General features: G+C 39.7%; 1 protein-coding gene across 4 annotated transcripts in view; it reads right to left on the reverse strand.

Moving 5' to 3' along the window:
- ryr3 (ryanodine receptor 3) overlaps positions 1-24,095 on the reverse strand; it is a 113,511-nt gene that overhangs the window by 50,240 nt on the left and 39,176 nt on the right. For all 4 annotated transcript variants that reach the window (XM_012918973.5, XM_012918971.5, XM_012918970.5 and 1 more), the window contains 25 exons: positions 22,878-23,042; positions 20,390-20,511; positions 20,097-20,277; positions 19,642-19,777; positions 16,862-16,957; positions 15,601-15,719; positions 14,373-14,506; positions 14,006-14,247; positions 11,834-12,026; positions 11,172-11,388; positions 10,564-10,668; positions 8,588-8,691; positions 7,989-8,072; positions 7,136-7,295; positions 6,877-7,021; positions 6,338-6,543; positions 5,841-6,015; positions 5,151-5,359; positions 4,811-4,974; positions 4,669-4,717; positions 4,396-4,556; positions 3,258-3,420; positions 2,159-2,245; positions 1,523-1,749; positions 274-486 (listed from right to left, as the gene is read on the reverse strand). In XM_012918973.5, coding sequence (XP_012774427.3) covers positions 274-486; positions 1,523-1,749; positions 2,159-2,245; positions 3,258-3,420; positions 4,396-4,556; positions 4,669-4,717; positions 4,811-4,974; positions 5,151-5,359; positions 5,841-6,015; positions 6,338-6,543; positions 6,877-7,021; positions 7,136-7,295; positions 7,989-8,072; positions 8,588-8,691; positions 10,564-10,668; positions 11,172-11,388; positions 11,834-12,026; positions 14,006-14,247; positions 14,373-14,506; positions 15,601-15,719; positions 16,862-16,957; positions 19,642-19,777; positions 20,097-20,277; positions 20,390-20,511; positions 22,878-23,042 — 3,857 coding nt within the window. The remainder of the gene's footprint in view (positions 1-273; positions 487-1,522; positions 1,750-2,158; positions 2,246-3,257; positions 3,421-4,395; positions 4,557-4,668; positions 4,718-4,810; positions 4,975-5,150; positions 5,360-5,840; positions 6,016-6,337; positions 6,544-6,876; positions 7,022-7,135; positions 7,296-7,988; positions 8,073-8,587; positions 8,692-10,563; positions 10,669-11,171; positions 11,389-11,833; positions 12,027-14,005; positions 14,248-14,372; positions 14,507-15,600; positions 15,720-16,861; positions 16,958-19,641; positions 19,778-20,096; positions 20,278-20,389; positions 20,512-22,877; positions 23,043-24,095) is intronic.

The following is a 24,095-nucleotide window of genomic DNA, read 5'->3' on the forward strand; positions in this document are numbered from 1 at the left end:
TTGCTCAGTGATCTCACGTAATGCTGCATCAGTTTAACAGTTAATGTTGTTGCAGATGACACTGTCAAATCATAATTCTATCATGTATCATCATTAAATGATCCGATGAGTAAAAACACGGCAGCTTTCTTCTTGTTTTGATGCACGGCGGGTCATTGACTGAGGTCATTTTTTTCAGTAAGATAAATTAAAAATCAAAATTCACACCAGCTGAGCAATCCATAGCAACTTACATTTTAAGTATATAAAATATATCGAAACACACCAACACACCTGATAAGGACATTGTAGAAGCCCTCTCTCAGCATGCCAGAGAGGTACTGATTGTCGATTGTGTAGAGGAGCTGTGATTGGTCCAAATGGCTGCAGAGGGCGTGAGCTACACGAGTGTTTCCCAGTGCACAAAGGGCACAATACAGCTTTAGTGTGTGGTAGTGGAACTTCCTTAAGTCTTCGTGCTCAGATAACTCCATTATGTCCAAACACCTGCAAACAAAGACACCACAACAACAAAGTAAGCTCGAGTAAGTCATTTACTCTGCTGATCACAGCAGAAAGACTTTGCATTAACTTAATGAAAATCATCAATATTCTAATTAAAACTGTTTGTTTTATGTAAACAGCAAACAAATGTATTACTAAAGGCCTGTTTACTCATCATTAAAACTTATTTTCCAGTATGTATTCTGATATCAGAACACACAAATACACATGCTACGAAACAAGAGTTCATCTATGGGGCTGCAAAACACATTAATAATAATAATAATAATAATAATAATAATAAACACATTAGAAACCTCTTAGCATCTCAATCCATCACAGTCTGCAGTTAACATGAAAATTGTAGCACTGTGCATAGAATTGACTGAGATTACTTTATATGATGTCACATTATGTGTGGTTTGTAGTTTGTCCGCTTACAGGAGTCTTTCCGTGTTAAAATGCACATTTGAATTGTATGAAATAGGAACCATTAAAAATGGTCTAGTAACTTCAAAGTCCATGGTCCATGTCAATTATTTGGTCAGACACATGGATGCAGCAACAGCAATTAAAAGTGTGAACATTTGTGAAACATTAGTAGTGTAGCCCTAAATCTATCTAAAAATGGAATGACAGGCTTGATTAAGTGTATAGGCAAAAGGAGAATATTCATTGTGATTATGATTCATCTGGGCAAAACTTTAAAGTCTTTGTTAGCAGCTACCTTCAATTTAATTACAGTGACCCTCACCAGTGAGTACTCAGCCCAGGTAGTGCCAAGAAGTGTTTGTTCTGGAAGCAGCTAATCTGTCTTAAATGTGTTTCATCAGCCCAATTCACAGTAAAGAATGAATGACAAGTATCTATTGTTACTCAATCATTTGTCTATGGAAGCTAATTTAAGTGCTATAAATGTGAAAAGACACTGAACGCACTACATCCTCCCTAACAACTAAAGGGAACACAAAGTAACACGTTGTAAGTGAAACAGTCACTTGTCACTGTTTATACGGTTTATAGAGTATTATAATCACACCTGTTTTCTTCAGGTATGTGTACAGCCATCATCTGCATAGGCTCCAGACACTGGACCACCCAGCCATGTCTTTCACTAACACGAGCCGTCTCCACATTGAGAAAGGTATTGGGCATCCGGCTCCAAAGCACTGCCACAATTGTCTGCACATCCAATCGTGGCGGACACTGTGGCACCGGATTCCTGTGCTCGCTCTTGAATATGGCTGATGAGAGTGGCATGGCATCCTGGGATTACAATGAGGACAAGAAGGAAAAATCACATTAAGTAGAAAATTTGATTAAATGAAAACTATATTAATATCTGGTTATATCACATCCTTTCAGTCAATAGCGATGCAATCAGTTATTTTTATATACGTAGTGCTTTCTGTGACATCCTTTCTTCACTGTAAATATGTATATTGATTACTAGTTTTCCAAACACACACAAAATTAATCAGTGCAAGAGCATCCTAAATGGGTCACCAAGTCAAAATATAGGCCAGCTGGGCAGTCCATGACTATGAATGAATGGCATTAAAAATTCAACACCTCTTAATTAGTGTGAGGAAGATAAAGTACATAGCTGTTTCATAACTTGATGAAAAGTGCTTAAAACTGTGTACAGTGTTGTTTGGTTAGGACAGAAACAAACCTTTATCTTAACAAATTCAAACTGGAAGAGGTTTGCACTGGTGGGGAGGACAAATACAGCAGGGAAGAGCTTGGTATTTGGTTCCACCTGAAAGTAAACAAAGCCATACTTATCCACATCAGCCTATCCCATGTTTACAGCAGCACCAAAATGAGACAAAAGTGCAGCAACACATGCAGAACAGAGCTCTTCCTTGAACTCAGCCCATGGTGGAATCTGAAAATTTATATATTTAATGCAATGAGCACTGTGCTTGCCTCGTGTTTGCTCTGGTGGCAAATTCAACTAATGTCAGAAGGCTTTTAACCCCTAAGCTTGTGGATTAGTTGAAGTTTGAAATCCAAGTTCAATGAGTATTAGCTGGTATATCGATGACAACCATCACAGACTTTACAAAGAAAGAGAACAAACAACCAAAGCTTTGATGCAATAACAGGACAAGAAGCTTTTCATCAGGTTAAAAGCCTCCTGGTTCCCTCAGAGGGCTTTCTCCTTCTTAAAAAGCCAATTCATGACTAAATAAAGCAGCGAGAAGAAAGGAGAGAAACAGGAGATTATGCAAGATAAAAAAAAGGAGAACACAGGCGGTAGAAGATTCTCAGTGCACCATTTCAGTGTCTAGTCAGGCATTCAATGTGATACTTTAAAAACCAGAGATGAGGACAGCAAGCAAGGCATGGATTACTGAGCCGATGTCTGTCTTTGTATGACTAGTTCACAAAACAGATGAGAATTCAGTGGTTTAATTTCCCAACTCTATCTCTCTGCAGGTTTAATTTGCTGTGGCACAAATGAATTAATGACACCTGAAAGGATTAAAGGAGGGAAGATCGTTCTGAGAGTGTGTGGGCAGTACAAATATGTGATGAGTGAAATCGTTTGAGAGAGATATTCATTTAAGGCAGTGACTCAAACTGCTTAGAGTTTCTTTTCTTTTTGCGTTCAGGATATTAAAAAAAACAAACAAACATGTGTGCCAAAGCAGGGGAAGAATACTAAACCACAAGAGAAAGTCGTAATAGCTTACGTCTATTGAAGTTTACGAGCCAAACCTTGTGCTTCACTCCTCTGCCAACTGATTTCTATTATACTTACTTACCTGATATGATGTGGGGAGCTCTTTGCCATTGGCATTGAAGGAGACAAGGCCAGTGGCCAGGTCAGCCAAACAGCCAATCTCCAGGTCGGAGCTAGAGCGGCTGGACGAAGACGGGGTAACTGCGTCTGCTACACACACCATGTAGCAGTTACTCCTCTGAACACTGCGGCAAAGCAACCACAACAAGAACTCAGCATCAATAAATACAAGTAAATGCAAATATGCAGAGGACAACATAGGCAACTTGGGGGGGCGGGGGGGGTGTCAAATAGGAGGCACAATAAATTTTCATTTGGTCAACACTCATTGATCTTTTGCCTCATTCATATTTGCTACACACAGAGGCCATCTTCCCCATTTACCTCCCCGGATGCTAAATAAGGATGAAAACCAGCTATGAAAAGATGACTGAAATGTTTTTGTTTGGTCCGTCTAAAATAATTGTGAGCATGTTCGCCATACTGATCAACACATAGCGATGACACAGGTATTAGTGGTATAAACTTTGAAATGCATGCTTTTTTAAATTACGAACATACATTTGCAAGGATGGGTTATCCCCGGATGGCAGTCATTTAAAAAAAATGAATGGCCATATTATTTGCTTTGCTTTTAACTAGCTTTCAAGAGCTTGGTAAGCATGCTAAGGGATTTTTTGTTGTAATATTTTTTGATGTTTGTGCAGCTCAAATTGGATTCCTTCATATTTGGTCACAAATGCAGCTACATTTAGAATTACTAGTAAAAAGGTAATATTTCAATGCCTATAAGACATAACACACAAAAAATAATCTGATCCTTAGGATCCTTATCTAAAATTGTTTAAATACAACCTCACGTGAACAACAACAGTTAATGGCATATTAAACTGTATCATTATTTATTTCAAAAATACTAAGAAATAAGCCAAAATGTAGAAGCAGTGTGTGGAGCGGGTAGAAGCACATTTAGCAGCAATAACTATATTAAAACTACAGGAAAAATGCTGTCATGAGAAATCAAAAAAATTATTAAAGAAGGTATCACCACAGAATGCACTTCTGAAAGCACATGTCCCACTGGAATATTAAAGCCTCTTCAAATAAAAGGATCAAACATTTCATATGAACTCCAGATATTAAAAATGCAGGGAGCATACCTCTCATGGACCCTGCCCCTCTCATCTCCCAGCGTCACTGTGACCGTGCGCGTTTTGCTGAGGCTGAAGTTCTTGCTATAATAATGATAGTCGGGTGTGACCCAGCCCACCCACACAGAAGCAGGGTCCTGTCCAGCAAACACTCGCACTGAGTAGTAATACTGCCAATTAAAAGAAAAAGGGCAAACAGTGCTATCGGTTAATCTGAATATACAGAGAGAAATACAATATATATATATATTTTTTTCTATTTGAGAATCTATGTGGATTTACAGTTGTGATGCTTCCAAAGTCAATACTTCCATCTTCTTTTGGAGGATGGCTGCAGAAACAAAAAACATGACAGTAGATTTAAGTTATCTTAAACACTATGGGCTTTATTTTTTAACTTTAAGTATAAATTGAGATGTCTGACCCGAGCTTCAGTGATTCATCCAGGAGCTTGTCTGCAGAATAAAACTCCACAGGCATGCTCAGTCTACAGTAGACCATGTCATTGTTGCTGTTTTGAGTGCCATACGTCTTGTGAGTGACTTTAAGGCAAGGAGGACTGTCGACTGTTCCGTCAATCCTCGTCACCTGAGGAGTTAATGAAACCCAAAGCGAGGGATCAATAATATCAATGTGCCCATTAACACCAGCTCTAGTGTTTATTATAAAAAGCTCTCTAGGATAATTAAAAAAAAGCAAATCTCAACTCTAGCAGCAAACTTAAAAGGCAATAAAAACACTAATGATATTGACAATGTGTGTACCTCAATATCAGGGTGGTCCTCAGGTACATTGAAAAAAGTGGGCAGGCGCTTGCTGAACCACATGGTGACCTCTCTGTTCATGTTAACAGCAAAGGGTTCAAAACCCTCCTGTAGACCACACATGGTGTAGTACTTGAAAGTACTGGCGTCCTTGCCCAAGTTCATACGGCCGATCTGAGACATGCGGAGACTGCACACGGGGATGAAACCTGGTGTATTTAGAAAAATGTATTATTTTAACATGTGCATTTTATATTGTCATTTTACAAATCAGAAACATGTTAAAAAAATATAAAAATTTAAAAAAAAGAACGCCAATGGTTTACATGCATGCACGCAACAGTGAGTCGGCTTTCTTGAATTCTGTACTTCTAAAAAAAAAATTTAACTTCCTTTTTTCTTTATCCACCAAAACTCAAATGTCATATGTTTAAGAATCTATCACTTATGAAATCTAAAAACAAACTAACAACTTTACTTTATTCCTGTGTGACCATCTTCTTCCAAAGTCAATGGTTCATTTACAGAGTAATGAGCCAGTGTCACAAAGGACTTAATTAAAATGAAACACTCTTATCATTTTAAGCTTTTCTTAAAATCTTATGCAAACAAACCCAGTCAAACTCCCAGCGACACTTTGAAGGAAACAGGCAGAATAAATGAAGTTGGCTTGAAATACAAAGCCCTCACCATCCTCTGTCTCAAAGTCAGTGAAGCAAAGCTCGGATCCTTTACTGGTGATCAGGAGTTCTCCGTTGAGGGTGAAAATCATGGATTTGTCCTCCATGTTGATCATGCAACCAACCACGTCGCCCTTTTTCCAAGGCTGTCCAAAGTAGCGGCTGCCTGCATGCATACGCCGTCCCTTGAAAAAAAAAACATAACAAGAATCACATGTTTTTGTCTTTGCTAATAAATGGAACAACAATGTTGCTTCGGTGACTGTGACTGTAGGTATTGTTAAAATGTAAAAGATATAATATACGGTGAAATCCTGAATTTAGAAAGTTTATGGCTGAACTACATATATTTTGTTACTCTTATAACCATTCCGTAGTCTCATTTTTATATTCTAATTAGTGTAGCAATGTCCATGACGATACATCTAAAGTATCTAGATCTTTCAAAAAGTTGCCTTCAGACAACTTCCCATGACTAGTTTAAAAGAAAGGATACATGCAGTTTACCCGATATCCATCAAAGACGAAGGCTTGGTCATCTACTCCGAGCTCCACATCAGGTCTGCAGCCTGGTCTGGCCCAGCCAACCCTCATGTCTCCTCCACTCAGAGCCTCAAACTCAAAGTACCACTTCCCCGTCTTCACCGCGTAGGTCTGCTCCACACGGAAGAAGCGTATCGTCTCGATGCTCTGATCATCAAGCATGTGCACAACTTTAGGCAAAGATACGAAAACCAGAGGATTTAACACCATGGATACACGTGCTCGTATTTTCAGTACTACTATTAGACTTTACAATCAATCCATAGCTATAATGAGGATTCGTCAGTGCTGGCTTTCAGATTGAAGAAATGTGTAAAAATATTGCATGCATAACTATGAGTTGTACCACATATATTTGTAGTATATTAGCAAAATCTGTGTGCTTCTTTACAAAACCTTAGGTGAAAGCAGTGCTGTTGCTGTAGCCTTTGAACATACAGTAGATGGTCCTGTATCAGTTTTAAGAGCTTTAAATGACTGCGGTGTCAGCGCCAGGGTCTCACCCTCTTGATCTGGGGGGTCGATCTCATATCCATATCCAACCATAGTCCTGATAGCTTCTCTCAGACTGTCCCTGTTAGATTTTTTGGTGCGTTCATCCAGTAAAGCATATGGCACCAGGCGAGGATTACGCCTGCTCTTCAAATCCTACCACAAACAGTGACAAGAAACTGTACTAGTGGACTAAAGTCATTTAAAATTAACGGTAAAAATAATACATGAGTTTCATTTTCTCCACTTCAAATGCTGCATGAACTTTACCTGCTGGATGCCATAGGTCCATCCTTGTTTAATTCTATCTTTGGCCCACACATTGTGCGCATTTTCGGCCAGTTTATCAACTAGAACCTCTTGACCAGCATTCAGTCTCACATCAGAGAGTTCCAGTGGCGCAGGCTTATATCCATTGGACATCATGTAGCTACAAATGATATTGATAAGATAAGATACGGGTATCTTACAACCCAAATTTTCTCAAAAAGTTGGGACTCTCTATAAAATGTAAATTAAACAAAGTGCAATGATTTGCTGATATATATACATTTTTTAAAAACATATTTTAATCGCAACGGAGCACAGAAAACATTAAATTTAACTGAGAAAATCTAAGATTTTAAGAAATTATTAGTTTGTTTTAAATTTAATGACAGCAACACATCCCCAAAAAGCTGGGATAGGGTCAGAATCATCCTTTCTTCTTTTAACGAGAGTCTGAGGAGACTGCTGTACCTCTGAGAGGAATGTAGTTTCATTCTTGTCTGATATAAGATTCTAGCTGCTCAACAGTCCCGCGGATTCTGTCATGGTTTTTTCACATAATGATGCTTTCAGCTGGTGAAATGCATGTCTTGCTGAAACATGGAAAGGCTTCCCTGAAAAACCCCAAACTAAAACAATTTGTTTTCCTTGCTGTAAGTAAATTATGGATTTTCAGATCATTGCATTTTGTTTTTATTTACATTTTACACAGCATCCTAAATTTTTTAGAACTGGGTTTGTACCTAAAAAAGGACACTGATTATATAAATGCCTCTAAAATTCAGCATTTTTTTGTTGTATCCGATAAAAAGACACATAGAGCTATAATATAACTTAAATTTATAGGAAGTCTTACTTTTTGGGTAATTTGATTTTCTTCAGATCCTCTTCAGCGTGAATATTAACCTGGGCAACATGGCATCCCAGGGCTAAAAGGGTCCTGAGGATAAAAGGAAATGTGAATAGGAAGAGCGAGAAAGTCTATAACCAGCATCGATATTCAAGCTTCATTACATTATGTTAGATGAAAATGATTCTTCTGAGTGAGCTCTAAATTTTTAACACTGTTCATTAGACACTGATAAATCTCCTCCGATCAATATAATAACACAGAACAGCACTCAGGTTGGGCTGCGTGGAAAAATGCCATTTGGGTCTCAAACTAGATGTAATTGACAAACTGCATACCCAGTTAAACTTTCCTCTAAGAGGAGGATGTTTTATTGAGCCGAGCCAAATGTTTTTACAGTGAGATGACTCAGTAGTTGGCTCAAATAAGCTTTGGATCCAATATTTGTTAAAAAAATCAATAATGGAATTCACTCAGGAGATGCAAGTCATTACAAGCACCGCTTTAATCTTAGCCTTAATCTGCTTTTGCTCAGCATTCAGGAGGGAGCTTCAGAAAGAAATGAATAGGTAACTGGATTATCCAGAGGACAGCCCAGGCCTTACTTTAGGGTTTCACTGGACATCTGCAAGTTGTAGTTCCTTTCAGTTTCAGGCAGCTTGGCGAAATCCACAAGGCAAGGGTGCTGCCTCTTGTTGTCATCACGAACCTGAAAAAAAAAAATGAAAAAGGTAGCAGTCAGGTGTTACTACTGCATGTGTCATCTCACCAAACCCACTGTTTGCTCTATGAACCTTCTTGTCTTATAGATTTATAAGCAAAAATGGCTCAGAATTCAGAAAATAAAAAGTAGACCGCAGCTGAATTTATCTGCAGTTGTTGCTCAGAGATGCAAATTTTGTTTGTTTTTCTCTGCCTAATTCGGGCCTCAGGTGTTGATTTTTTTCTTTCCTTTTTTAAATAAAGTAAGATAAGCCCAGTTCAGAGAATAGACTCGCAGTAGCTCGGCTATCTGTGAGAGTGGATGGGAGGAAATTTACAGCTGCACTCAGACTCTCAATAAGACGCTGCCAGTGACTCCTCCTGATAACGCACTCTGCTGCTGACAGCAGTTAAATAGAAATGAAGTGCACACGGGGGTATGAAAAATACACAGTAAACCAATACACAAAGATACAAAGCAATGATGCTGCATTCAACTTTATTATTACTGAATCTTCTGTTTGTCCAGAGAGTCTCGGGTTGTGTGCAATGTCACTCTGAGCTCCCTGAGCTTGTTACAGCAAAATGAAAACATTAAGCAGCTGCTTGGACCTAAAGATTGTCCCTAAAACTATAGGACCTCGGCTAACCCCAAATGAAGCTTTCTCCCAGTCTTAATTAATCTGAATGTCATACTCTTGGAAGGTGAGACGCTCATTAAGTTTGTTAAATGGCCGCTGTTGCGATGACAGTCTCGGTGGGAAATGATTCTGTGATAACCACACTACAGTACAAAAGAGGCAGCATGTGTGATCAGACTTCTAACAAGCTGTTCCACAGTAAACAGGAGTGACTGACAGGAAAATGATGAGAGAATGATAGAGGAAAGCAGTGCAGACAGGAATGATTAAAATGTCTTTAGATACAGAGGACTTCAACTATAGTTACACTGAGCAATTTAGAGATTGACAAACAAGCTCAGTAACATAAAATTAGATACTCTGCATGAGTTGATTTGGCACCGTGTCAAATAAAGGATTTTTTTTATTGCTTGTTGGAGTTTTTCTAACATTGATGAACTTTATTACAGATTTGCTTTTTTGAGGTTAAGCTTGAATCTTGCATCGCTTTATTTTAAGTTTTTGTTGTTTGCTTTTTGTTAAGTTTTGGATAAAACATGTTATTTATTTTCAACCTTTCATTTAAAGCAGTGAATAAATTTTGCTCCCAGTTTAATCAATTAATGGCACATTTAATTAATTATTTAATGATGTATTTCATAATTCTGGCACTTATGGCCCTCCACAGTTTTCATTATTCACAAGCGTATTATGTGTAATACTTTCTTGGGAGAGATCAAGTGTTGCCATACAGCTGAAACCCTCCTCCTTTCTATGAAAATAAGCACCTCTATGTTACAGGCAAATTAGAGAAATTTGAATGCAATGCAAATATTGCATGGATCCAATCCACTTTATCTATGTTCTTATGTCTTACAAACACTCATACTTTCTGAAGCAGTGAGATCTTCAGACGCCATTGCTGACATATTGCTGCCTATAAAGGAACAAGCCCTGAAACGTTCTTCATAAAAAGAAAGTTTTTTGGATTTCTCGACACACTCTGAAGCTCGACACATTACCTCCCATCACTAGTGAGTAAGGTTTACTCAGTTGTAAGCTTAACAATTTTTCGTGAGTGTCATTTTCTCCCTCTAGCTATATATATGTTAACAGGCCATTATACCTGCAGTCAGGGACTGAAATCTTCAAATTAATGAGCCATTAACGAGCATTTCAATTTTGACCACTTGAGTTGACCTTTATCAGTGTTTCCAGACATACCAGATAAATATATTCCAGATGAATCACAGGTTTACCTTGCCATAAGTCCAGCCCAGTTCAATCTTGTTCATCCCCCACAGTTCGTGAATGTTTTCTGCCAGCTTGTCCCGGATGTTCTCCAAGTGAGGGGGAAGAACAATCTGCAGAGAGAAGGGGAACAGATGGTACAGTTGGATTCAAAAAGATGCTGGACAAAAAAAAAAAAAAAAAAAAAAAGCCGACGAATGAAAACCGTTCTTCCTCATGTCTATGCAATTGTTAGATCCCTAGGAGTTATGCCAAGTTTCCTACCCTTTTGTTACACTGAGGTAGAAAGTCAGCACCTATTTTCCATTTGTACTTCAGAGCCACTTCTGCAGCACTGAATGTTAAATTACAGGTGCGTAACACAAAATGAATTCCCTGAAACCGCTGCAGGCCTAGTAGACAGCTTTGTCTTCTTTTTAAACAGCACTCAAACAAGAAGGAGCAGACGAGAAACAGCAGCAATCATGTACCCATCATGGACATTTTATAGCACACTTTTTAGAACCAGAGCAAACCAACCAAAAGAACTAGAATATAATTTTACTGTATATTCAACACAAGCGTTCACACCGCTGCTTTTAATTTCCTTGGGTGTAACATCACTTTAACATCTCACCTGACTGGTGTCAACAGGGGTGGGAATAAAGGAGGCCTGAGAGAGGAACTGGGTGGTTCCCAGCAGATCACGGACCCCATCGTGGTCCCTCTTGTACTCCTTCACAGGCTCTACATGCATCTTCTCTTTGGGCAACAGTGCTTCATAACACGGAGAGTAACCGGCAGGTGGCAAGAACTTGAAATCTCCATGGCGACCGCCCAGCAGGAACCGGACCCTGTGATGATGACAGTAAAAGGCAGTAAATAACTTCAGCTAACATCCGTCTACATCTCTGGCATTACATAATATCAGGCTTGCAGTAGAGACTTAAATGTTCTTCTTTGGTTATTTTTATTTTTTTATTTCATTGTTTGCTGGTATGCTGTTGGGATAAAATGTAAGATAAAGCATAACACATCACATAAATTTAAACCAAATATAACTTCATTTGATAGGAAAACATTTTAAGAAATGGTTTCAGGTTTATTTTTCCCCTTTTGGTATGACCTGTTCTGTCTCATTAAGATAAAAATTAAGATACCAGGAAGCTGCAGCACAGTAACAAAATTACTTTATTTTGGTGCTATGCCATTGGTTTTTGTGTGAACCTACAAAAGTTCATAAGGTGCAAATTCATCAAGAGCCTCAGCAAAAACACAATTATAAATGCAGAGCCTTACTTTACACCTGCAGAGAAACTGACTACAGGGAAGAAGAACCGGTCTGTGTTGAAGTCCTCGAACATGCCCTGGACAGGCTGCCCGTTGATCCTGAAGGACATACTGGGAGCTCCCAAATCCAGACAGCAGCTGACCACATCGTCTGAGTTCAGCAGGTGCTGGTTAATGGAGGCCACGGCCCTTGGGATTCGGCCTAGACAACAGTGTGCAGAGACAGATAGGGAGGATGGATGGCTGTTACAGCTGCAAAGTCATTGCAAATGTAGGGCAGGATGATGGGCAAGGAGAAGAGAAGTGAGCAGAGAGGTTGGGAGTTGGGTGGTGAGTGCTTTAACAAGAATGTCATGAAATGGATGAGGGGAGGTGATGGGTCTTTTAGCAGATTTAGAAGGGAAGTGAGGTGAAATAGTTTTTATGCTGTTAGGCTGAGATTGGAAAAGAGAGGGACTAAGAGACTTATACCCCTGAAGCACCAAGAGGACAAAGATATGGACTCAAACTACTGACTGGTTCCTTCTTCTTATGCAGAAAGAAAAAAAAAAAAAACTGCAATCAGCTGGCGCTTTCCGTTTGAATGCAAACTGAATATGTACGGCATGCATATCAAAATCATTCGCGACGTTGCAAGGCTTTTCAGAAGATGTAAAAGAGAAGTCTAACAGGTAAAGGTTGGAAAGTGGAATTTTATATCAGTGTCCCAAAGATGAAAAAGCAAAGTAAAGAGGGGACAGCAGGCTCCTGCATTATTCACAAAAGGTTCTGTCAGGGCAAAGTCCTTCAATAACCCTTTTTTAATTCCACAAACTTGGAGTTACCTAACTGCAGTAGTGCAGAGTAGCATGGAACAATTTTAAAAGTTTATATTATATAAAGACGAGATAACAGAGCAAGTTAAAAGCTAGACTGTGCTTTTTCCAGCTTTCCAGGGCCATCAAATTTGCCTTTTTGCAGTAAGACTGTCTTTGACTGCGCATGGTTCCTAGTAATTACACGACACATGGACAGAATAAGGCCAATGGGCCAGAACCAGACCGCTAATCATCTCAGTCCGAACCACAAGATCTTAAAAGAAAAATGAAATAAACAAAATAACATGATTCAGACAAAGATCTCTGAAGTTTCTCAATGTGGTTGACTTCACTGAGTCTGTAGCATTACTTCATTGAATTCTAGTGCTGTTAGTTTCATTAGTGACTCTAGTGACAGGGAGTAGTGCAGGGGTAGGCAACTCCAGACCTCGAGTGCCGGTAATGAACTAATCATTTGATTCAGGTGTGTTGACCCAGAGTCATATCTAAAACTAGCAGGACACTGGCCCTCGAAGCCTGGAGTTGCCCACCCTGGTGTAGTGCCTACCAAAAAAACTGCTTAAATGTAGACTCATTAAAATGTTAATTTAAGTGGGGTTTTTTTTTATGTTTTCATGTAATACTTTCATTGTTGGAGGCAAGCTGTAAAAACATTACCTTGTAATTACTGTATCATTTCCTCTTAGTTTGATGTTTAGGGGAAAGGGGTTGGGGGAAAATATGTTGGGTAAATATAGAGTTTACAAGTTATAAACTCTGTATTCAACACACCTTGTTTTGAACTGAGGACACAAGAGTCAGTCATGTGATATCTCTTTTATGGCATGTGTGATGTCTGAAAGAAGACACTGCCTAGCAGTTTCCAGGAAAAGAATAGAACCAGACAATGGAAACCCAATCAGTGATAATGGCTATCTGGTTACTCAATTTCACAGTTCCACAGACCTACACAACAACATCATTCTTGTTTTGTATTTATAGTTAACCACTGCACAGATTCAGCCTCTCTTCAGCTTCAGTATGATAGCTTTTCTGTCAGGAGGTCATCAGTTATCCAAGATGCACTGTTGGTTTTTGTCCATTATGACACACTACGTGAGATAAAAACCTTTTTTGTGCATACTGCCTATTTTCATTCTCAAACTGATGTGATACCTTGACTCACTATGAATCATCCAGATCAGTGCATAAACTGTTTGTTGTCAGGTAGATTAAACGTAGGATAAAAACAGCATTGAACCTTAAGATTGTATGCATCTAGACTAAATATACATTATCTCTATATTTTCTTACATACATGGGTTTTGAATTTCAACCACATATGAGATCTACCAGCAGTGAAATATTAAATTAAGATGCTCACCTGACCAGAGATGCAGTCCATCAAAGCTGTAAGAGTACAGGTCATCTCCAACACCATTGCCTCCCCACCCTTCTCCTCCACCAGGGTATGGAGCATATCCTTTAGTGTTGGCCCAGCCTACCCTCAGGTGGGTCGGCTCATTGGTTACAAAGTGGTCCACTTGGTCAATGACCAGCTCATAATACCACTTCTTATACTGAGCTGAACCTTCAGCTATGCCCAGGAAGATATTTGGTCTCATACTGGAAATGAAAACAGGGAAAGTCAACACTGGATTGAAATCGTCACTCCAAATTTCCACTCTTTAATCAGCTGTGTATACTGGGGCTACTGGATCCAGCAGCGGTGCAATACTTTAATTCTCTACCTCTGAACATCATTGACCAATCGAGTCTGAAGCAGCAGGTCCCTATTGGGAAGGAGGTTGTCACAGATCAGATTCTGATTGGTTCTCACTGCCACTCCATTGCATACACAGAGGGAACAAAGGACATCCAGGATCTGACAGAGAAAAAGACACTTGTGTCAGACACTTTTTCCTTTTTGTGTGAAAATATGTCACACATCCACAATGTGTCAGCGTTTCACATGCTCCGAGAGGAAATGATTAGTTATTCAGACAGATTCTCTTCAAGCTGTGATGCTTGGAGCACATTCACAGTGCGCAAGAGGGCCTTCAAGCAGAACTATCGTCCTCCACCTGCCATTCATGATCAGCAACTGCTGTTTACAAGAAAGCTCTTTGATGTCTTCTAACAAGTGACAGTGTAAATATTAGGAAACTGACATTTAAACACTGTATACACATCACTCGGCTGGAACAAATGAAACCATGATAAAGATTTTAGTACAGTTTTTAAAACCCAGTTTGACAGCTTAATTTTTTTTAACAGTTGTTGAGGCTTTATAATCCAATTAAATGTCTTTAGTGTTTAGTGTTTGTGTTTAAAAAAAAAAACAGAGCAACTGGCACCAAAGTTGATCCCAATTTGGACTAGACCACAACGAGGAAAGATGTCTCCCACCTCTGCCCGCAAAGGACCAACCAACAGCCAAAATGTGACAACGACTGAGCCAGTTGTGTTTTTGCACTGACACAGTGGAGTATTTTTCTTAGCCAAGTGTTTTCATGATGCAAATTCGAACAGCATTTGTTGATTGCTCTGAGAAAAACCAGAGACAATGATTGTGTTGGCACTTCCGGATTGACCCATTAAAGAAGCGGTAGCTGTAGAAATATAAACTTATCATGTAAAAACCTTATATAGGGGAAATCAAACCACACTTCTGCATTTTTAGTGGTGATTGATGATTCTAAGTATGCATTGGCAATCCTAACTCAACTCTGACTTCAAGAAATCCTCTGCCAAGGCATAAAACCAAAGCAGTCTGTCTGTCTACCAGCAAGAGCATTGTGAAAACTGCCAAGGTGAATTGTCTATACTCCACGAGGAGCATGGACAAAGGAAGAACCTGTGAAATGTTTGGTGTGAAGCCAGGTTGTTTTCTCTAAAATTAGAAGATATGGCACTAGACTGGCATTGGCACAAAAAGCTCCTTTCTTGTACCTTTTCTAGTCTAATATTTCTGCTTACCTTGTGGTTGCGTCCATGCTTGTAGAGCAGAGAGACGATGGATTTAATGTGACCTTTCTGGATAATGTTCAGAGCTTCTGGGCTTTCTACCAAGATACAGTGGAGGACTTCCAGAATACCTATAGAGTTACACAAAATGTTTGTCATTTAACAAAAGAAACATTTAGACCACATCCCAACATTGATAGCTAGGGATGGGTACCAGTATCTGACACAAACTGTAGTAACCAGACCGAAAAGCAGTGCACATTTCAGTGCTTTATTTCGGTGCTTTTTTTTCTCTGAGATGTCATACACTTTGGATTCTAGCCAATCATTTTACCTTTCCGAGGATAGTAGGCGGGTCCAGGTACGTACGTTCTTTTAGAGCAGAGCTACAGATTAAAAACGCCCAAGGCGAAGTGGTCAAAAGTCTGGCTGTACTTCACAGCAAAAGATGCAAACCCAGCAGCCTGCAACAAGTGCTTTAAGGTGATACTGTGCAAAGGAGGTAACACCTCGAATCTGATGAAACACCTGGCGACGCATAGCGTTTTTTTAAAAGCCTAGAAATGCGCCGTATTTGATAGCTTGCTGCAAGACCTCACACCCTGCACATCTACTGCGGGTGTGGTGCCTGTTATCGGACCAGGAGTTAGCAACATGAACCCGAAGAGGAGAGTCCTGGCCCCTAGCCCTGCCAGTGTAGCAGAAATGATGACGGATGATGATGCAGCAGCAGCCGTTCTTCTCTGCGTGAGTAGCTTAATGTTGTTCGTGTGTAATTTACGTTTAGTAGGCTAACCACGTTATTACATTAATGCATGTAAGGTGAACTAGCAAACACCGTCGTAGTTACATGCGGCTGTCTTCTTGTTTGATGGTAGATACTCCCTTCACCCTGGCCAAAAAGGCTAAAATGCCCAAAGAAAAAGTGGAAAACAGCTGAGAGGTTTTAGGACAAAGTTTGTGTTTTTCCATTGTTTAAGCACTGCTTCCAGCCAAGAGTGATACCATATATGCCCCATAGCTGCAGAGAAGACCAACATTGTTATCTTTTTACAAAAAAACCAGCTAAACATGAGAGGTTTTTGGACAAAGTTTGTGTTCTTCATTCTTTAAGCACCGGTTCGAGCACCGTTTAAGCACCGGCACCGTTTCAAAAGTACCGGTTTGGCACCGGTAATAGCACATTTTTGTCCTTTGCGCCTATCAAAAATCTTTAATCGTTTTAGTTTTTTTTCCTCTCCTCAATTTTTCCACTGAAAGTTTCTCATCATACCTGATGAAGACTCCAGTCTTTCCAGTTTGCTGACCAACCAGTCCAATTTTCGGGAAAACTGGGTACAGTTGTTCCGGTTTCCACGAATCAGTGCAGCTTAACAAACAACAAAGATTTCAAAAATAAAATATTAATATTATAAAAGTGCATTCCAGCAGCAGAATATCAGGTGAGTGGATACTGCAAACAATTTGACTTTGACTAATGAATAAGCGTCAGGTTTTCCTGATATGACATATGTGCATATGAAAACTCATTAAATCTGAATAGAAAATACATGAGAAAAATTGTAAAGGCACTATTAAACCAAGACCTCTATCCCCCATAAAAAGTTGAGGTGTATTCTCTTGTACCATCCTCTACACCGGTGGGTGACATTAAGAAGCCTCTTTATCAATATACTGTCTCATTTCTCACCATTTAGATTCTGGGACAGCAGACGGATAATGTCTGTGAAACACTTTAACAGCACTCTGTGCCGAAGGAATACTGATGGGTGTCTAATCTCCTTTAATTCTACGCTCTCAGCCAAGCTATAGTTCAAAATGAACACATGGCTAGATCCACAGTTTGAGTCAAGGGCAAGGATATTCACTGTGACTGATGTGAATGTAAAATTCAAAGGTCAAAGACAGGCAGGAGAACCTGGGGCTGCACAGACTACAGGCTTTAAACCATGGTTACATAATCATACAGTGTATTAAGATATACTGTAATATTGCTAAGGCTTTAATGAAGACATCAATTTAAAGTGAAACGATTTGTCCCACTGAGTCCAAGAACAATTTTATCTCATTAAAGAAATAAATAACAAACAAGGAAAAAAGTAGATTGTTCAGTCAGAAAGTAAATGTGACAAAGCAGCCATATTTATTTTATTAATGTGTTTATCCATTTTAATATTATTCAGTTTTTGCACACAGGACATTAGAATGTGTGCCTCCTTCAAGACATCTGGAGAGCTAATCACGAAGACTGCTTCAAGAGTAGAAGGCTGTGTTAAAGAATAAAAGCGGTCACACCAAATATTGCATTTCAAGCTCATTAGAATTGCACAAACTCTGTTTTTCCCCTAAATAATGTATTTCCACATATTTTTAGACATGTTTCAATAAGCTGCTATACCCATTTCCTAGCAAAATATAAAAAAGAGGAGTGAATCAAGAAATGTGCATAATTACTGTACATCTTGCATCTTGTGTATTATAAATACCCACTAAAGTCTAGAATAATGCAAACCAGCCAATTAGAACATCGTTATTTCAGATGTTAGACTTACATCTGCATTTTGGAATGTAGCTTGGTGTAGACACACAGTAGAGGAGGTTGCACATCTATAACTCTAGGAAAACTGGGCAAACTTGACCTGCTTAAGTTGAGTAATGTCTCCACACTAGTAAAAATCTCTACAACAGGTGGCCATTGTAAATAGTGGTGGGATGTTTTTATGTTTATCTTTAATACACAGCCTGACTTAACTTCTGGGGATCGTGACTTTTTAGGGCTTCCAGCCAGGATATCTGGGTAGCAGAAATGCATGCTAATTTAGCCTCAAATAAGCTAATTAAATTGACATTTTCATCAGATTACAGCTGATGACATGTAGACTTAATTTTTGCAAATGAAATCCCTCTCTTCATACGAGTTTGTAAAGATCATCAATAGTATAATACAGTGAGGCTCATGGAAAATTCCTGCTTGGGGTGATATTGATGTCCATAATCTCATCATTTAACAAGCACACTGCCTACTTGGACAGATAACAGACCAATAAGAGAGAGAAGGTCAGAACAAACAAGGCCCCGACACAATTCATCATGCAAAATCTGCTACGCCATCCTGCCTTCGGCATCCTTGAGGGTGACCTCTCTGTGGGGATGGCTAGAGTGTACTCAGAGGAGTGTATTTGTGGGTTTTGAGCACGTGTGTTTGTGTGTAATGTGAGGAAGTACATGTAGGGGAGGTGGTGATGATTACAAAGGCAGTCAAGGTGAGCCAAGTGGAAGCGGTTGATGGGAAAACTCCAATGACAGGAAAACAAAGTACCCAAGAGAAAGCGGTCTGAAATAAAACTTTTCAGGGTCAGAGCTTTAGCATTCATGGCTCAGTGTGAGGCCCCGAGAGAATCAGATAATGCCAACACCTGCGATGGCTGGCATTTTGTTAACGATGCCATTTTGCCTTCAAATATTCAGCTCGATGCTCTATGATTATATCTACACTGCTTTCAAAACACTCGTGACCTAGATGAAAGCGAAGGCAGACAGTAAGACTGCAGGAGGCACTGCATTTACATCTAAATGTCATGTAAGTGCTGTGACCAGCTTTGAACTGCAAATGTTGAACGAAGGAAGGAAGGAAGGAAGGAAGGAAGGAAGGAAGGAAAAGAATGACATTAAGTGTCAATTAAATGATGCGACCAGCTGCTAACTCCAGATGTGGAGTGAGAATGTGAACAACAAAAAAAGTGAGGAAGTGAAGACAGAAGGGAGTAGAAAAAAGATAAAATAAAGAAGGTGGGAAGCGAAGGAAAGGAAGGAAAGAAATGAGGCATTAAGGATGATCTAAAAGCTACAATATGGAATACAGGAAATAAGGGGTGGGGGGTTAGTGAGATGAGAAACATAGAAGAGAAGGCAAATTCAGTCAATGAAGACACTGAAGGAAGATAAATACTACACGTCTACCCTGAACCAACAGCTGACAGTGTTTTTAAAAAAAAAAGAAGAAAAAAACAAACGATGTGGATATTTCATGTGATCCATCACTCAACTGTTTACCTAAGAGTTCATAAAGCAGGTTGAGAATGTCCTTCCACGCTGCGCCAGCTTCCTCCCCAGCCACCTCCCCGAAGTGGGCTGCACTGTCGTACAGGTTCATTCGATCAATGCATTTGGACAGAAGACTCAGCATACCCTGAGAAAAATAAAAGATATACACATAATTATTGTGTATTCTTTTACAAGAATTGATAATAACTGAATAGCAAGGAGTTAAACAAATACAGATGATGAAAGATTAATAGGGACTCATTAAAATACATTAAATTTATGTAACCAAAGTCGAAACATACATTCATTTAAGAACCTAAGGTTTTAACCACTTTTTCCCCCCCCACACACACACACACAAAAAAAAAAAAAACACTTCCTGCATAGCATCATCTAAATGAGAAACATCAGTGTATGAGAGGTTTTCTTTTTGCATAGAAATTAATCACACCACCCACTCTCACCTCCTCTTTGAAGAGGTCCTGACGTTTGATGAGTGAACGGAGAAGACACTGCTTCTCTTCATGCTCCAGCTCAGAATCGGGCTGCTTAAAGTACTCAATCAAATCATTCAGTGTCTGTAGCACCTCTTCAACGTAACCGGCCACTGCTGTAGACTCTCCTGCTGCAATGCTGTCCAAAGCTCTGGGAGGAAAAAAAGGCAGAAAAGACAGAGAGGGTGGATCAATGTGTAACATTTTACAAAAATTTAGTGTGGAGTTTTTGCTAGAAGCAAAGAGGACCCTCCTAGAATTACTTGATGAAGTTGGTAAAGAGGAACGTGGTGTTACGGATGATGCGTGCAGCCCGAGACTCCTCATGTTGACAGCGCTGGAGGATGAGCCCGTCATCCATGTGGCCCTCAGAATGTAGGCAGGCCTAGCAGGACAAACACAGATGTGAATATTAATTTTTTAAACTAGGATGCAACAAGATGCCAGTAACCTGCTGGAAACTTCTGTCCTGTCAGACTTTTGAAAACTAATCTGTGTAATATCTCAAATATTCTAAAATAAAACCTAAAATAAACAGGTGTAAGAACGAAAAGCATATATGTAATCACTTTTTGTGATGTGCCAGTCTTCTATGGCTAGTGAGTTTACAACACCGATGCTCAGTGAAATCTGACTTACTGTAATCAAGCAGCCTAATTAAAAAAGACAGGGGGGGTGGGGGGAGGATTTAAGTGTAAACCCACCACCCGTCACCTCCAACACGTCTGGTGGTTTGGCATGCGGCCAAGGCTGCAAGGTCTGCCTGGCGCCAGCACGACGTGGTATTTGATGTCCCTGGACAAACGCCCGGCGATGAGCAGTGTTTATATGCCACCCTAATCCTTCTGTCTCACCCAAAACTAACTGTCACCCTCCACGTGGCCAATTATCACGTTTAAATGGGTTTCAGCCTCATGTGCACTCTCTGTGTGTCTGCAGAAAAGATGGGAGTGGAGTGTGGGTGACCACATCTGATGTATCCAAGGCTAACATTTTTAATGCATGCTCAATCATCCAGGTAAGGAAATCCCAAAAAAGATGATTCTGTTCATCTGGATGTCGTGTTTTCTATTTTGTCACTCATTCATATGACTTTTTCAGTCTCAGCTGACTGCAGGTTTCCCCAACCTTATAAACAGTACATTTGCATAATGATTGACACTAGCACCATTGACTAACAATGGGCTGTGGGGTCAGTTTCATGATCATAAATATGCATATTGTCATGACCAGTCACAGAGAGTTGGGGAATGGCTCCAATCACAACACTGTAAGATGGTGAAAGATGTGTCCTCCTCGATGGCCTCCTTGACTCACCGCTCAAACCAGCGTTCCTCTCTGTCCAGGATGTGTACCTGCTCATCATTGAAAGAGTCCACTGGCCTATAGGTGTAAATAGACTGCGGATTCCTAGCCTGATCAGTTAGCGCTTCTGGGTTGTGTCATCCGCAAACATTGTTTTCAGTTCCAAAAGAAAAACATTTGACCTGAGTTGGTTGGGTGTTTGGAAGGCCAGCCATATAGCCCACTGCTCTGACTGTGTGTTATTTGCGTATGCACTCATTGGCTTCGAGGAATGGCAGGCATTTATGGTCATGTTGTAAACAGATGGCAGCTATATATGTTGCATATTTGTATCACTACAGTATGTGCTGTGCAATAAATTATTCGTAATTATTCCTGGAGCAGTTGTTTACTCATGCTAACCATAAAAAAAGAAAAAAACAACAACCCCAAAACAGGTGCTTATCCAACCATGCAAAGTGGACAACTGCAACAACCCCAGAGTTTTACTGTCTGTGAGTTACTTCCTAATTTCTCTGTGTAGGTTCTCAGTCATCCACATCATGGTAGTCTGAGGAGCTTAAAAAAAGAAGTTGTTGTACTTTGTGAAGTCCAGTCCCCTTCTTTTCTGCTTAATTTGCACCATTGGAGTAAAGTATCGACTGGCTTATATATTATTAGTTGGAGCAGATGAAGGGGTCAGTAGCAGAAGTGCTCTGCTCAAGAACTTCATTATACTACCTTGATTACTTTAGTGTACAATATGCTGAGATGGAGTATTTTTTCCAATAAAGTCATTTTAGCATAAACACACAGGAAACCTGGGGCCGGTCAGCAGTACTTCTTTTGTTTATTGGTCATGTAAAATATTATCAAGTGACTAACGACAGTACAGTGCGCTGTGCATATGGAGGTTGAAGAGAATTTGGTGCAAACTTATTAAAAGTTTGTCCTTGACCAATAAAAAACAGATTACCTGGCTATTTTCATAGCAGTTATTTTGACATTCAGCATGAAGAGAGATGTAATAATTAATATTTGTTATGGTCATGTTCAATTCAGGTGGGCATAGCTGCTGGTGTTGCACTTAATGGAATGGGACCATAATTACCTGTATCTTAAATATACACTGTAATTATACCCTATGAAGGGTCTGAATAAGTGTGAAGAAGATCTATTCAGCTTCTAATTTGATTCATCTAAATAAACATAAACAACGTGTATTTTATGTATTGTTTTGCTGTGACAGTCCTGCAGGGACAGAGCCCTGGTCAATTTATTTTCATCAAACAGGCAAAATTAAACTGTTCATTGAATGGTCCCATCTACATCCCAGCTACATTAGTAAAAGTTACTGCAAAGTCTATTGATGCATACTCAATCATCTAGGTAAGAAAATCCCAGAAGGCTGATTTTATTCAAGTCCAAATCCAAGTTTTAAAAGAAAGAAAAAAAAAATGCATTTACCCTTCTTTTTAGGGGACCAAGACGAGATGATTTGGCATCTGGCGCCTGGTAGGACAGCCACAGTCCTGTTGCCACATGCATGATGAAGCACACAGAGTCTCCGTACTTGATCTCTGGCACGCCCATGCCATCAATGTCCCTCTTTGGGCCAGTATCTCCCTTTTCCTGTAGCAGGAACATACACAGATTAGCAAAGAGACTCAGACAGAAATAAAATCACTCACTCACACACACACACACACACACACACACACACACACACACACACACACGGGCATGCATATATATAAGCCTGGAAATGTGACAAATGAAGATGTATTGTGATTAGATGGTAATCAGAGATGCCGATTGCGGAGAATGCATTCATTGGCCTGCCAGGAGGTTGCTGCCGGCCTCATTAGCTCTGCTACATTTCTGGCACAGCAGAGATGGAGCGATGCCACTGATTGCAGTCGACAGCAAGTAGCGAGAAACATATTAAAGCCAATGTTCAACATGGCGAAGCTTTGACCTTTCCAGATACAGGAAATAGCAGGCGCAGGGGGTGTGGATAAGGGATGGAGAATAAGAGGGTTATTAAACAATCTATATTCTTCTAAAGAAACATGAGTTCTAAGTAAGAGCAATGTTTTGCTGCATTGCCAGGAGTACGATAGAAAAAGACTTTGAAGTGATGCGAGTCAGAGGGATTTTTACACTGCATCCACTGGGGATAAAGGGATATCCATGGGAACAAATGGAGCTCTGTGAAGGTGACTCAGTGTGCACTTTATGTGGTTGTAGCGATTTTAACAAAGGATAATAATTTTGGATTGTTCACATATAAAAACAGTAAATCCCCCCCCCCCCCCCCCCAAAAAAAAAAAGGCTGGATCTCTTCAGGTAAGGGAGGTTCAGCACAAAAATACATCTAAATTTAGTCTTTTCTCCTATTGGGTGTGGTTAAAAAAAAAAAAAAAAAAAATCACAGCTCAACAGAAAGAAAAAATACACAACCTGTAGTTTTATCACACTCCTGTGCTACCTTCTACTGCACAACTTACACAACAGTGTGTACCAAATTCATGGGAATAAATAAAAGACTTTCCATTACTGTTTCAAGTAAACCGTGTGCTCCTCTCTCGTGGTAATATCCAGCGTCAAGTCATTATTTTTGGACTACATGCTATCAAATGAGAGCCGCACAAACCCTCAGAGTTCAACAGAGTGAGAGTGGGA

This window comes from Maylandia zebra, linkage group LG15 (assembly GCF_041146795.1).
Source record: "Maylandia zebra isolate NMK-2024a linkage group LG15, Mzebra_GT3a, whole genome shotgun sequence".
Lineage (NCBI taxonomy): Eukaryota > Metazoa > Chordata > Actinopteri > Cichliformes > Cichlidae > Maylandia > Maylandia zebra.